Source organism: Giraffa tippelskirchi, chromosome 11 (genome assembly GCF_054371585.1).
Source record: "Giraffa tippelskirchi isolate mGirTip1 chromosome 11, T2T-mGirTip1v1.2.pri, whole genome shotgun sequence".
NCBI classification, from domain to species: domain Eukaryota; kingdom Metazoa; phylum Chordata; class Mammalia; order Artiodactyla; family Giraffidae; genus Giraffa; species Giraffa tippelskirchi.
Genome location: NC_137285.1, coordinates 85,615,801 through 85,631,632, shown reverse-complemented (window position 1 = coordinate 85,631,632; position 15,832 = coordinate 85,615,801). Strand labels below are relative to the sequence as shown.

Sequence of the window (15,832 nt, the reverse complement as noted above, 5' to 3'; positions counted from 1 at the left end):
TGATCCCTGCCTCCTGTACAAGGTCACAAACCTCCGTCCACAGTTCTTCAGGCACTCTGTCTATCAGATCTCATCCCTTGAATCTATTTCTCACTTCCACTGTATAATCATAAGTGATTTGACTTCGGTCGTACTTGAATAGCCTTGTGGTTTTCCCTACTTTCTTCAATTTCAGTCTGAATTTTGCAATAAGGATTTCATCTTGTTTTTGCTTTCTATTGAGCTTCTCCATCTTCGGCCACAAAGAATATAATCGATATGATATGCAAACTCACAAAAGTAGGTATATTCCTTCATACCAAATTTAGCCAAAACTGGGGGCTTTTAATCATATGTAGGAGCAGCTGTGGCTTCCCCAATGGCTCAGTGATAAAGAATCCACCTGCCATTGCAGGAGACATGGGTTCCATCCCTAGGTTGGGAAGATGCGCTGGAGAAGGAAATGGCAACCACTCTAGTATTCTTCCCTGGGAAATCCCATGTACAGAGGAGCCTGGCAGGTTACAGTCCATGGGGTCACAGAAGAGTCAGATATGACTTAACAACTAAACAACAAGGACCAATCATGTTTGGCTGTGGGAGTTCCTCATAGAGGTCCCTCAGTTACGATGAACAACACCTTACGTTAGTTTTTCTCTAAAGCAGATGCCAGAACATTCTTGGGACAAGATTGGTAGGTCCTATGATTAGCTTAAGCAGCCAGGATCTTTGATGTGGAGCCAGTCCAAGAAGCTCTAGATTGGATAGCTGGGCCTGTGGCATAGTGAGTGTTTTATTCTTCTTCATTTAAAGAAGAGGAGAAACTTCACTGATGGTCCAGTGCAGAGAGCCCGGTTTCCATCCCTGCTCAGAGAACTAGATACTTTATGCCACAAATAAGACCTAAGACCCTGCACAGCCAAAAAAAAAAAAAATCAAAGACTAGGGGCTTTTACTCTTCTGCAGATCACTTACCTGAAGCAGCAGTGTTACCAATGAAAAAATTATTTCTGATTCTTTTATGCCAGCCCTAAAATCTTGAGAGAGACTTTATATGTGAATTATCTAACATCAAGATGTTGATTCACTTAGGACACTTATTAGCTAACCCCATGATGTTTTCAGATTAACTTATTCACATATTTCATTTTACTCATAATGAAATAATTTCACCACAATCCAGTATAACACATACACATGTAAAGCTTGGAATCTGCCATGCACTCAGTTTATGCAAACCAAGTATGAAAATAGTGGTTAAAAGCCCTGATTCTGTAGTTTGACTGCTGGATTCAGATTTAGGTTCAGACTTAATATATCCAAGCCTCAGTTTCCTTATCTATGACATGGAGTGAAAGCACTTTACTCATAGAGTTGTGATGAGTATGTGAGATTTCTTATAAAGCCCTTGGCAAAGTGCTTAGCACATAGTAAGTGCTCAGCAAATGATAGCTTAAATATATTCACTTGTCGAAGATCTTTTGTGTCTACAGCACTGTAGAGTTAAGAAAGGAAACAGACTTGTAAAACCACATTCTAAGCACATTCTTTGGTTATAAATGGTTTGATGAGTGGGATGCAGATTAAGAGCAGAAATCATTAAGTGATCAAGCTCTCCTTGTATTTTTAAGATGAACTTTACTTGTACAACTTAGATGTACAGAGTGGTTTCTAGAGAACCCCTAAATTAGTAAAGAAACCGTTCCAGCAAAAGCCAAGGTTTCAGGATTGTTCTTTCTTTAAATGATCTTTGTTATTAAACCAAAGGCTTTAATGCAATATGGAGTGCTTTATCTAGCTATCTGATTTTTAACGTCTGTTGAGACTAAGAGGAGGGTGGAATAGGAAAACACTGGGCTGAATTTCTGGTTTTGAAGGAGCAGGCCTGAGTACATTTGAAGGTCCTAACATGTGGATACAGTTTCCATCTCCTCTGTCTCTGCCTCCCTCACTCTTCTTGGTCCCTTCCCTCACCTTCTCTCTTCTCTAGTTCTCTCACATGCACTTGATCAAGCAAGCATTTACTTTAGAACATATCAAATTCCATGAATTTTTGTATACTGTCATATAAATGTAACAACTACTGTGTAAATATTAGATGTATTATGCACTGCAACTTTTGCTCAACAGGGTAATGCTTGCATGGTAAAGAGACTGCAAGATGATACCTTAACTCTCAGTATTTAAAATCATCACTAAGGCCAGTTTCATAAACATGAAACTATGGAGTATAGTGGAGCCTGTGGATTTATCTAAAGCATCTGGCATTTGTTCTCAAGTAAGTTCTAATTTTAAAAACATAGCAGTAAATATTATATCCCACTCAGTTTTGACCGTGGCTGAAGTATCCTATAAAATTTTTTATTATACTATAAACAAAAAAGCTTAAATTTCAGAAAAGTATTTGTTAAAGAGTACATAGCTTATTCATAGAAGATAAAGGATTTCCTAATAATGAAGACTCAAAATTGTCTGCTGAAATGAGTTTCATTGATTCAACAAATTCTTTTTTTATATGCTGCCAGAAGTGGATCAATGGATAAAATGTACTTTCATTTTAATTATCTCTCCCTCTATCCCTGTCTCTCCTAGTAATGTGTGTTAGAAGAAATGTTCAGAAAGTGCTTAGCCCTAAATTCTTCAAAAAAAAAAACCAAAACTGCTGATGTGTGTGTGCTCATTCGTGTCCAGCTCAGATCCTATGAACTGTAGCCTGCCAGGCTCCTCTGTCCATGGGATTTCCCAGGCAAGAATACTAGTATGGGTTGTCATTTCCTACTCCGGGGGATCTTGCAGATCCAGGGGTCAAACATGAGTCTCCTGAGTCTCCTTCATTGGCAGGAGGATTCTTTACCATTGCACTAGCTGGGTCGGGAAGATCCCAGTGAACAATTGTGTTTCCTAGAGACTTGCTGCTCAAACAGTGGTTCATGAGCCAGCAACATCCCCATCAACCCAGTAGCTTCTGTTTAATGTACTGAACTCATCAGGGCCTGTGCTAGACCTACGGAGTCAGGATCTGTGTTTGACAATGGATACAAATGCTCAGAAAATTTTGAGAAGTGTTTAGACTATATATAGAGAGAGCATACTGAACAGTTCTCAAGCAAATGTGCAGTACAAAAGGGTAGTTTGATTTTACATGATTTGATGGATTTGTGAAACCTGAATATCTTATGAATTTGCTTTTTCTCACATACAGGTGTTTCTGCTATAGTGAGATGTTGTAGTTTTGAAAATACATATTCTTATCCTATTGAGATACTGTATACACCCCCACACACATACCTCTGCAGGTATCAGGACTTACTGGGAATAAATAGGGTTTAAGGGCACATAATTAAAATGGTCTGCAACTTTAACTGGAGCATCAAGAAAAACAAACAGTTCTGATAAAAATACCAGCAGAATTAAACTGGCATTTGTGCCCAGCACCAGTAGATCCCACGCACCTTAAAATCTGCCTCTCGCTTTCTTCAGAAAATCTGCTCCATAGCACTGAGTTCCTTAATTTTTGTTTTTAATGTAAACACGCAGAGTCTGCATGTACAGCTTCACCAAATAACTTAATGCTGTGGAAGTGTAGTAGATACTGAATCAACCAAATCCCCGACTTCTTACACCGAAGGGAAGTTCTTCTGCAGGATTTCTGGCTTTTCTTTTTAAGTCTTTCCGTATGGGTAAAAAAACACCTTCTAGTTGTGAAAAGGCCTATCCCTGATGTCTTTAAAATGTCAATGTGTTGGGGGAAAAAAAAAATCACATTTGAACCAGTGTGACTTTCATGTCATGCCGTATCTATTAATCGTGAATGGCTTAATTCACATTACAGAAAGACATTATAGCATAATAGACTGAAGTTATCCATTTTCTAATTTTTGGAGGTGTCCAGTGTGCTATGAAAACAGAAAGTTGAACGTGTTCAGTTCCTCAGTATAAAGAGGTAGTTGGCTCACAGTGATGGAAGAGAGGGAAGTGGAATACAAATACACATTAAAGACAGTGTGAAATAGCTTAAAAAAAAAAGCAAAAAACCCACCGGATATGAAATTTTCTTTCCAACCCTTTGGGCTTCTCACTGTGAGGTGAAGAGTTAGGTCTGCCAAAACAAGCTCTAATTTCCCATCTTGCTTTGATTTTCTCTTGTAAATACATTTTTTGTTTTAATGATTCCTTTCAATTTTATGTGTTTGGGGTTTAATGCTAAGCCAGTGCCAGATCAAATGAATTCCTGCCCCTTCCTGCTTTGGTTTCTCTCTGGGAGTGGAATCCCCCATTTTTTTTTTTATATAAATTTATTTATTTTAGTTGGGGGCTAATTACTTTACAATATTGTAGTGGTTTTTGCCATACATTGACATGAATCAGCCATGGGTTTACATGTGTTCCCCATCCTGAACCCTCCTCCTACCTCCCTCCCCATCCCGTTTTTGTCTCTGGCCTCCTAAGAGGCTTGCTAAACTCTGGAAGAGAAAATGCCGAAAATGACTCTAATGCAAAGTCACTTGACGTCATTGCTTATTCAGGGAGAAATCCGTATGAAATCCGGTCTTTCAGGGGCTCTTACGAGTTAGAAATGAGAACTTAGGACGGAAATGGGTGAAGAGAGGTGCGTGATAGGACAGTATCTCACTGACGCCATTTCAGTGCTGTTTCGCATGCTACTGAGTCTTTGATTACACAGGTAATTTGGAAAGACCATTCATACAGTGCTCAGAAATCAAAAAAGTAAAGGAAAACGGTAGAAAGGGAAAGTTCGTTTTCAGAGTTGGGACATGTTTTTCTTTAAAGTCATGGCCAACTACCTCTCCTGGGACTCTTCTAGAGAAGGTGATGGGAGAGGACATATTGTATTGAACCCAAGGTTTGATTTTTTTTGGGGGGGGGAGTGGTGGGAAGCTGAGGCCTCAGTGGATTTGAGCTAGGAATAGGGTTAGAGAACTTTCGACTTGTGGAGCTTTGTGAACTTTTTTCATTGGAGCTTTGTGAACTCTTTTCATTCTTCTTCTCCATTTTCCACAGTCAACTCTGTGGACCTGCACCAAGGGCTTCCCGATTGTCACTTGAGGATGGCTCTAGTGAGAGGGAAAACTTGCTGGAAATCCCCTGAGCTGCCTTCCTGGAATAAACCTGGGTTGAGAAATCATGGCTCTCTGGGCACACAGATAATGACTGGTAGACACACTGTGGAGCTGCTATCAAATGTGACAGCCTGGGAGTGGGCTGTAGAGACCGAGTCACACCCAAGGAGAGATCTTTGAGTGTGTGCTTTTTCTAACAACTCTTTTTCTTTTTCCCTCTCTGTTAAAAGACGCTTACTCCTTGGAAGGAAAGTTATGACCAACCTAGACAACATATTAAAAAGCAGTGACGTTACTTTGCCAACAAAGGTCCGTCTAGTCAAGGCTATGGTTTTTCCGGTAGTCATGTATGGATGTGAGAGTTGGACGGTGAAGAAAGCTGAGCGCCTAAGAATTGATGCTTTTGAACTGTGGTGTTGGAGAAGACTCTTGAGAGTCCCTTGGACTGCAAGGAGATCCAACCAGTCCATCCTAAAGGAGATCAGTCCTGGGTGTTCATTGGAAGGACTGATGTTGAAGCTGAAACTCCAATACTTTGGCCACCTGATGCAAAGAGCTGACTCATTTGAAAAGACCCTGATGCTGGAAGGATTGGGGGCAGGAGGAGAAGGGGATGACAGAGGATGAGATGGCTGGATGGCATCACCGACTCTATGGACATGGGTTTGGGTAAACTCCGGGAGTTGGTGATGGACAGGGAGGCCTGGCATGCTGCAGTCCATGGGGTCACAAAGAGGCGGAAATGACTGAGCAACTGAACTAAACTGAGCTGTTAATATTTAAAATAGAAACAAAAAAACAAACAGCAGGAAGTCTTGTAGCACCTTTTTTAGGAAACAGTGATTTTAAATACTTTGGCCACCTGATACAAAGAGCCGACTCATTGGAAAAGACCCCGATGCTGGGAAAGATTGAAGGCAAAAGGAGAAGGGGGTGACAGAGGATGAGATGGTTGGATGGCATCACCAACTCAATGGACATGAGTTTGAGCAAACTCATGGAGATGGTGACGGACAGGGAAGCTTGGTGTGCTGCAGAAAATGGGGTTGCAAAGAGTTGGGCACAATTTAGTGATGAAACAACAATAACAAGATCAGAAGAGTACAAATTAATTTTGCTAAAAGAATCTTGATTTTTTTTTGTTATTATCTAAATAGTTTTTCTTTTTGCAATAAAAATGTCACATCAGTTTGGCATATGTAAACTTTTTTTTTTTTTTCTGTTAAAAAAGAGAAAAGGGCAGGAGAAGCACCCTTGTTCTGGTTTTCTTTCTACATTTGATCAAGCCTTTACGCGTGGCTTCCTGACTCCAGGAAATACCAGGGATAGAGGAGCAATAACCCTTAGAGGAAGCACTCAGTGAAATCCAGAAATTGGGACATCCTACAGAATGACTGAATCAGTTTAGTCAAGAGTTAGTGGCTTGGAACAAGAAGGAAAAAGAAACAGGCAACTATTCTATATTAAAAGGGATTTAAGAAGTTTAAGAGTTGTAAGTGAATGCAATGAATAGATTTTGCTAGGATCTTTATTTGTAAACAAGTAAGAAAACAAATCTTAGAGGTAATTGGAGAAATTTGAATGTGGACTAGCTTTTGATGATATTAAAGAATCATTAATTTTGTTACAAATGAGAAGAGCCTTATGGTCACGTAAGAGCACCCTCTGTCTCCCCATCCACATGGCACAAGTGAGACAAGTCCTTTAACCTCTACCAGAGTCAGTTTTTGCGTCTTCAAAATGAAGATGATTATCGTGGAGGCTTTTGTAGGGTTGACGTGAACATAGAATGAGGGTTCCAGCACAGTTTGGCCTGGGATTCTTACATTTTGTTGCTGTTACTGCTTTTGTCATTATTGTCACTATGTGAGTTTCAAGTATCATTTTAATTCTAATGTGAGCTTGTTCTTTAAAACGTTTGTGCACTTCCCTATTGGTGAACATGGTTGTGTCCTCACCTTCAATCCCTTGACAGTTATTCTAGATGGCCTGTTCCACAAATCGTAGACATCTCGGCAGATCTTGGCTTTGTTCACTGTTTACTCTCATCACTACGTTTTATATCTGGGCCAGTGACTTGCCTTGAATAGATGCTTCATTTTTTGTTGAATGAATAAGCTCTACTTTCTGTAAAACTTATAGAAGACAAATTAATCTTTATTGAAACGCTTATTATTGGTACTAAATGATCCTGGACTTATATTGACCAACCTGCTGGGTGAGGATATAAAAGGGGCTTCTTGGATGGCTCAGCAGGTAGAGAATCCGCCTGGAATGCAGGAGATGCAGGAGACTGTGGTTTGGTCCCTGGGTCAGGAAGATCCCTGGAGGAGGGCATGGCAACCCACTTCAGGATTCTTGCTGGGAAAATCCCATGGACAGAGGAGCCTGGAGGGCTGCAGTCCATGGGGTCACAAAGAGTCAGACATGACTCAAGCAACTGAGCACGCACGCATCATACTCGAGCACTGTAGTGGACACTGGTGTCTGGATCCTCACATTAGTGTTTCATTCATTCACTTTTTGCCCAATCAGGTCCCTTCTTCCTCGGAAAGTGCTCCTGTGGCCATTTCTTTCTAATTAGATTATAAACTCTTTATAAGGTGAGAAAGAGATCATAGTAGACTCCTTTCTGTAGTTTCTTGCATATGGTAGGCAGATGCTAGGTGTTAAAGAAGACTCTATTTTTGTACTAGAATTGTTCTTAGATAGCTTAATGGGGAGTTAGGAGAATATTTGCTATAAGAAGGGATTTTAAGTGCTTAGAGAAACTGTTTAGTTGTAGAGATATTGTTGTAGTCTGTAATTGATAGCTGTTAAATATTGATTTGGTTGTAATTGTAACCCTTCAGAGGCAATTATTTTCCTGTGTTTTCTCTCGTCATCTTGAATATTAATAATTGGGGGTGAGTGGGAAAGAGATTTCTTTAATGTAGACTGGCATTCACCTGTAGAAAGACTGAAAACCACTGGAATAACAAGGATATATTAGATGCTTATAATTCAGAGATGCAGTATGTTCGGAACCTCACTGCACTGTGAGGGAAATCCTGAAGTCTGAATCTAACAGCTAAATGCTGGCTTTGTTTGAGGTTTCAAATAGTAGCCATGTAAAGAATCTGACATTAGCTTAAAGATATAAAACAAGCGTAGCTCAATAATTGTAATGGATTTTTTTTTTCCCCTTCTCATTTTGCAGTTTGATCAGAACATTGCATGTGGGCATCTTACCTTATTAGTGTGTAAGGAAAGGGTTTGATTTTCATCCATAAGAGTAATATGTGAGAAGTTGGTAAACAATATATTCTTCTATATAAAATGATAAAGTATGTTATACAATTACTGCTGCTGCTACTACTACCAAGGAGTGGAAATGCTATGTTACAAGTAAAGCAAACATGTGGAAATCTGTATTTTTATATTTCAAGTTTGGATATTTGTTTTCTTTTTAAGAAGAAGCAGAGGGGGAGATAAAACTATGCCTGTTGCGTTCCATGCCAAGGTCGGTTCTTCATATTTTGTCTGTTTAGTTTAATAACACTCAAGCATAATGGCAATCAGGAGCACACTCTCCTTGGCAAGTCCATAGTTATAAAGAAAGCATGTACTGCAGAATTTAAGAAAAAAGTTGCTTGTTGCGCCCAGACCTAGTTTCACATGTTTTTGAAAACTGCTTATCATTCTCCAGATTTCCAGGATTAAAACCAGGAAGCATAAAATAGAAATACATAGATTTGGCTGTGGCTCCCCCACACCTTAGGTTGAATTGTCTTAGACTCTTATTTTTAAAAAAAGAGGTAGCTAGTTTTAGTTCAATAATATGAGATTTGTTAACTGGCTATCCTTTGTCTGTGAATTTTTGCAAGGTGATTAAAAAGTGAGGTGCTGTTGACCCTTGGTAAATGAAATGCTCTTGAATTTTACATCAACTTCAGGATATATTCATCTGCTTCTTAAACAATCTTGTTTTAACATGAAGAACTCTAGGTTTGAAACTCTGAAGTCCTGAGAAATAATTTTTTCTATAACTCCTAAAAATAATTCCAAACTACATTTTTTTCTTCAGAAGTGTGAAATAGGTATATCATGATTGTTTTCTTCCTGATTGAGTTTCATTTGTGTGATTGACACTAATAAAAATATTCTAATTTAATTCAGTTTATTAAAGAGGTAAGGATATTTTGCACAATGAAGCATGATATGGAAGACTTTTAAACTTTCTGGAGTTTTTTAAAAGTGTACATAATTTATAATCTGTGTGCACACAGGCGTGGATTCTCCCTGCCCCCCCTTCATCTAATAAGCCCCTCTTTTCCTGTTCCATTTTGTAAACGTGAGTTGCTTATGGCTTGTGTACTGAAAATGCTGCCAGGAAGTAGGGTGAGCAAAGCTTCTTTTCCCATGACCCTGGCTCTAATGTTGTTCCAAGGGTTCCGTACTTAGAAATGCCTTGATAACCACATTCATTCCTGACATACCCCGCCCCCAACACACACAAAGTTGCCGAGTGCCATCTGACCCAGAGTCCAGCTGCAGCTTCTTACAACACTAGTGGGGAAGGCTTTACCTAGAGCAGTGAATATCTGTGAAGGCATTTTGTGTATGTGTAGAAAATTAAAAAAAAAAAAAAATTCAGTTACTTGGTGTGATCCTGAAGGCTACAGGTTGACGAGTGTCTGTTTTTTCTAATTTTGGACTCACTAAAGCTAGTGTGTATGTGTGTGTGCCTGTACATCCTTTTTGTATTATTTCTGGAAATTTTGCTGCTGACAGTGCAATCGTGTTGCTGAAACATACTTTAGATTCTCTTGTTGTGTGTCATTTATCATGAATATAAGAGCTTTCTAAATGACCAGGTTATGCTGGTCACAATCCATTCCACCCTCCACCTCAGTTCTCATATGATGCACTCTATTTCTTCTTTTGTGATAGAGGGGAGAGAAACATGTTTGTTTGAAAAACTGAGTATCTCTAAACTTCACACTAACACTCTGAAGTAAGCAATAGCATTGTTTTATTATATATTGAAAATTGAGACTGCAAAGGAAAGCCTAAGTATTTTGCCCAGGGTAACAAAAAGCTAGTCAGTCGTGGAACTAGGTCCGGTCCTGTAGAACTCGGTCCTGTAGTCCAGTGTCAGACTTTGCTGCCCCAGGAGAGAGTCCTCCAGCGCTGACCCTGACCCTAAGGCTAACCCTGACCCTAACCCTAATCCAATTTGGGGAATTGATTGTTTAAGAGACATACACATAAAAGGAATACTCGTGATGATACTTGATTTCACCTGTCCTAAGCAGACAAGAGGTGTCAGGGTTCTGTATGAAGTGAGTTATTCCTAGAGCAAGGATGTGAGGCCCCGGGTTCACCTCACTGGGCTCAGGTGGAAAAGCAGGCAGGTTTATTTGATGGACTACAGGCCACGTGGGGCTTCCCTGGGGTCTCCGTGGGTAGAGAATCCTCCTGCCAAGGCAGGAGAATCGGGTTCAGCCCGTGGGTTTGAATGGCCGCCCACTGCAGTATGCTCGCCTGGGAAACCCCACGGACCGAGGAGCCTTCTGGGCCGCAGTGCATGCTGGGGGTGGCGGAAGAGTCGGCTATGACTTAGCAACTGAGCAGCAGCAGCACCAGGCCGCTGTGTGGAGTACAGGTTGTAAGAGAGGAAAGAGGGAGCCTTACTCTTGCAGTTAGTGAGATGAGACGCTTCCTCGGAAGCTGCTGCGGGGTGTGAGGGTTGAGCGCGTCTGAGGAGAGGAGTGTGGGACCCAGGAAGCTCCGCAGTGGAGCGCTTCCTGTTCCAGCCTGTCCGCTGCGTCAGTGACCTTCTGCCACCCCTGGCTGCTCTCTGCGGCCCGGCCGAAACGCAGGAACACGGAAGGCTGAGCTTCCTTGTTCTGTGACTGTGAGTCTGGATGATGGCCACGCCGGTTAACTGCTCTGCGTCTGAATGAAAGGGTTAGAGGACACTTGTCCCCGAAATGCTGCCTGGAAAGCGGGTTTCTCTTGTGGAAGACTTTTTCCTCTGTGGTGTTCCATTGTGAAAGTTAGAGATGAATTTTGGTAAAAACGACTTAGTATGAGAAGTACTTCTCTTAACCTGAAAAATGTGATTATTTTCCTTAATCAAGTTGAGAGCATGAATTACTTTGTATTTGTGCTAGTGACGGGCCATGTGTAGTTCTGGCGTGTCCCGGCTTGACAAGGAAATTCAGCAGGTGATCTGCTTTAATCTGAGACTTTTTGTTTTTTTTTTTGAGGGGGATTTAAAAACAAATAAACTTTAGAGAAAATCCTAGTGATCTTCTCAGTAAACAGAAAGTGAAGGGCAGCTATTCTAAACAAATGATAGCTAGTCTCCCCCACCCCCTCGCCGCTCTTCCCCCCTCAAGCTAGCTCATACTCATGCGTCAAACCGTCTGTTTGTGCTTCTGTCTCGCCGTGAGTCAATCACTATCATCACATGGATCCTAGAAATGAAACTACTCTGTTCATTCTTTACCAGTCTATTTACTCCTGGATGAGAGAGAGGATCTTATCTTTTGTATAACATAATAGGTAGGCCTTTGTGTTTGTCATGTTAGCCGATTATCATTATTGAACCTGAACCAGTGTCTTCCTTCGTTTCTTTTGAAAGTTTGCCAGGAAGCTGGCCTCTGGACTGAAATGGCCATGACATCTCTTGCAGTGACTGTAGTTTGCAGTTCACTGTCCTGTAGGAACGCAGTGCAGGAGCCCGGAGTTCAAGATAACAGGGGCTCGACTTTTCAGTGCTCTGACTAGCTGCGGTTTCAGGCGTGTGACCTGTGGTTGGTGATGCTAATATGTTTGAAGTGCTTTGAGGTTCCTTTGGAAGAAAAGTGCTAAATAATTTCAAACAACATATCCTAGCAATTAGAAAGCCTTCTTGGTTGAATTAGTGAGCACTTACTTCATGCCCTCAGGCCCAGAGAAGTAAGCACATAGTAGCTTGTCATTCGGGGCCATGTGGTCAATACTGTGGAACTGGGACTGCAACCCTTGACATCTGACACTCTGTCCAGTTATGTGTGAGTAATAATCCAAAGTCTACATATTTTTAAGTTTTATGAGGTGTAAGTGTTTATTATATTAGATGAGCATTTTAGTTCTAAATCTTTAACTTTGAGTTAATTCCCTTTAGAACTATGTATAACCACATGATAAATATAAATCAAATTTAAGCTGACTGATTTGGGGGTTTTCAAAAAATCATTCTCATCAAATTGGTAAGGTTTTTGGAACACTTAAACATAGTAATTTATTTAGATAAATAAAGATTTTTTACCAGTCGTTGTGAACAAGGGTACTAGTAGATTGTGCAGGAGCATTAAAGAATTGGAATTAAAACTGAGCACTGACCTAGACATCAGACATGTTTAAAATCTTTACTGTGAGGGAGAAAGACTAAATAAAAGATTTTTCATGTAACAAGTGGTAACTTTATGATGTAAAAAAAGGTGCAATTGATTGAGGATGGCCTATTTCATCTCAGAAACCACTTGGTAACTGAAGGAAATTTGAGTTCAGGCCATGTTCATTTTTTTGGTCAATTGCTCACTATCTCCTTTATCCATGGCTAAGTTCTATTCCATACTTGCAGGAAAGAAACTGAAAATTTTAGTCTTTAAATACTTGATTCACAGTAGCTTTAAAGAAGATTCCTTAATAGTGGGATATGTAACTGGGAAACACTTCTTTTCAAGTGTGTTAAAAAGTGTAATTGTTTCTATTGGCTAAGTTTTAGTTCCAGAATGTTGCTTTCCATATATTCCTACAATATTACTTCTAAGAAGAAACAACTCATTCTAAACACTTAGTACTCTTCCCCTACATGACTGATCATTAAATAGCTCCATTCCACCTATCACAAGCTACACTTTCTTTTGAGTGTTTTTTTTTTTTAGTAGCTTTCTTTCATAATACTTTTTTTTTCCTAATGAAGTGTTATGCTTATCCTGTATTATTCCACTACACGATACACACATCCTATTTTTAAATGGGCACTATTAGAGGTTTTTACTACATGCTTTTTTATTCTTTCAACTCTTCATGCAAAACTAAATATCTTTCGTGTATCAGGCCCAGATCTGTTTGTTGAACAGTGAACAAAAATACTTTCATAGAAATTATATTCTAACTAGGGGAGGGAAATTAATGAACGAAATATATTGATCAGGTCAGCATCATGGCAATGTGGGATGCCTTCACTGTCTCTGATCTTCAATCTATAACCAACAAAACATCCATACATCAACAAAGATTCCTCTGTCCAACATACCACCCAAGTAAAGGTGGGTAGACTGGAAGACCAGAGGAGGTGGTACCTATGAGCATGGCCAGGCTGGCTGAGCCCAGAGCTGTAGAGAACTTCACTGGTAGCAGCTGCAAGGTGGTGTGGACAGCTCTAGGTTACTGGCTGAAGGGGTATCCATGGCCACAGGGAACCAGGTGGCATGCTGACCTGTGATCCAATCTCTGCAACCATCAGTTCAGTTCAGTTCCTCAGTCATGTCTGACTCTTTGCGACCCTACGGGCTGCAGCATGCCAGGCCTCCCTGTCCATCACCAACTCCCGGAGCTTACTCAAACTCATGTCCATTGAGTCGATGATGCCATCCAACCATCTCATCCTCTGTCGTCCCCTTCTCCTCCTGCCTTCAATCTTTCCCAGCATTAAGGTCTTTTCTAATGAGTCGCCTCTCTGCATTAGGTGGCCAAAGTATTGAAGCATCCGCTTCAGCATCAGTCCTTCCAATGAACATTCAGGACTGATTTTCTTTAGGATGGACTGGTTGGCTCTCCTTGCTTTCCAAGAGACTCTCAAGAGTCTTCTCCAACACAACAGTTCAAAAGCATCAGTTCTTTGGTGCTCAGCTTTCTTTATGGTCCAACTCTCACATCCATACATGACTACTGGAAAAACCTTAGCTTTGACTAGGCAGAGCTTTGTTGACAAAGTCAAGTCTCTGCTTTTTAATATGCTCTCTAGGTTGGTCATAGCTTTTCTTCCAAAGAGCAAGCGTCTTTTAATTTCATGGCTGCCGTCACCATCTGCAGTTATTTTGGAGCCCCCTCAAAATCTGTCACTGTTTCCATTGTTTTCCCATCTATTTGCCATGAAGTGATTGGACCAGATGACATGATCTTAGTTTTCTGAATGTTGAGTTTTAAGCCAGGCTTTTCACTCTCCTCTTTCCCTTTCATCAAGAGGCCTTTTAGTTCCTCTTCACTTTCTGCCATAAGGGTGGTATCATCTGCATATCTGAGGTTGTTAATATTTCTCCCAGCAGTCTTGATTCCCGCTTGTGCTTCATCCAGCCTGGCATTTCACATGATGTACTCAGAATAGAAGTTAAATAAGCAGGGTGACAATATGCAGCCTGGAAGTACCCCTTTCCTGATTTGGAACCGGTCTGTAGTTCCATGTCTGATTCTAATTGTTGCTTCTTGACCTGCATGCAAATTTTTCAGTAGTCAGGTCAGGTGATCTGGTATTCCCATCTCTTTAAGAAATTTCCGCAATTTGTTGTGATCCACACAAAGGCTTTGGCATAGTCAGTAAAGCAGAAGTAGGTGTTTTTCTGGAACTCTCTTGCTTTTTCTATGATCCAACAGATGTTGGCAATTTGATCTCTGGTTCTTCTGCCTTCTCTAAATCCAGCTTGAATATCTGGAAGTTCACGGTTCACATACTGTTGAAGCCTGGCTTGGAGAATTTTGAGCATTACTTTGCTAGCGTGTGAGATGAGTGTAATTGTGCCGTAGTTTGAACATTCTTTGGGATTGGAATGAAAACTGATCTTTTCCAGCCATGGAGGTACCTACTAAATTCAGTCCCCCTGCCTGCAGCACCAGTGTCTCTGAGTCCCCAAACCCTGTGTGCAGCAGAGACAGCCACAACACTGGCTGCCCCTGCCCATGGCAGCAGAGCCTGTGACCCAGGCAACCCTGGACATGGTGGAGGTGCCTGCCCATTTTGTTGCCCCGGCATTAATGCTAGTGACAGTAGCAACACTGTCAGCAGCAAAGGCTCCAGTGATTCTGGAAGTGCAAACAGTGGCACAGGGGCACTGGGTGACAACTCTGGCAGAGGCAGCAGAGGGTGGAAAGTGACAGTTCTCAAAAATAGCCAGATGCAGTTGGGTTGTTGTTGTTGTTCAGTCTCTCAGTCATGTCTGACTCTTTGTGATCCCATGGACTGTAGCACGCCAGGCCTCCCTGTCCATCACCAACTTCCGGAGATTGCTCAAACTCATGTCCATTGAGTCGGTGATGCCATCCAACCATCTCATCCTCTGTCATCCCCTTCTCCGCCTGCCTTCAACCTTTCCCAGCATCAGGGTCTCCTCCAATGAGTTGGCTCTTTGCATCAGATGTCCAAAGTATTGGAGCTTCAGCTTCAACATCAGTCCTTCTAGTGAATATTCAGGGTTGATTTCCTTTAGGATGGACTGGTTGGATCTCCTTGCAGTCCCAGGAACTCTCAAGAGTCTTCTCCAGCACCACAGTTCAAAGGCATCAGTTCCTTGGCATACTGCCTTTTTTATTGTTGGGAAGATCCCCTGAAGAAGGAAATGGCAACCCACTCTATTATTTTGCCTGGGAGATCCCATGGACGGAGGAGCCTTGTGGACTACAGTCCATGGGTTTGTGCAAAGTCAGACACGGCTTAGCAACTATATAGCAACCACAACCAGAAGGAATTGGAGGTGGGGGGAGGGTGAAATGTGTAGAAGAGGTCAGTTGTGTATGGTGAT

The 15,832-nt window shown here is 41.1% G+C and overlaps 1 protein-coding gene across 4 annotated transcripts in view; it reads left to right on the top strand.

Moving 5' to 3' along the window:
- ARHGAP42 (Rho GTPase activating protein 42) overlaps positions 1-15,832 on the top strand; it is a 343,088-nt gene that overhangs the window by 46,576 nt on the left and 280,680 nt on the right. Inside the window, exon 1 of one of the 4 annotated variants that reach the window (XM_081545990.1) lies at positions 10,862-11,117. The exons of the other annotated variants lie outside the window; for them this stretch is intronic. Within the exon in view, the coding sequence (XP_081402116.1) occupies positions 11,108-11,117 (10 nt within the window). The 5' untranslated portion in view covers positions 10,862-11,107. Of the gene's footprint in view, positions 1-10,861; positions 11,118-15,832 lie in introns of those variants that run through there. 4 annotated transcript variants of the gene reach the window in all.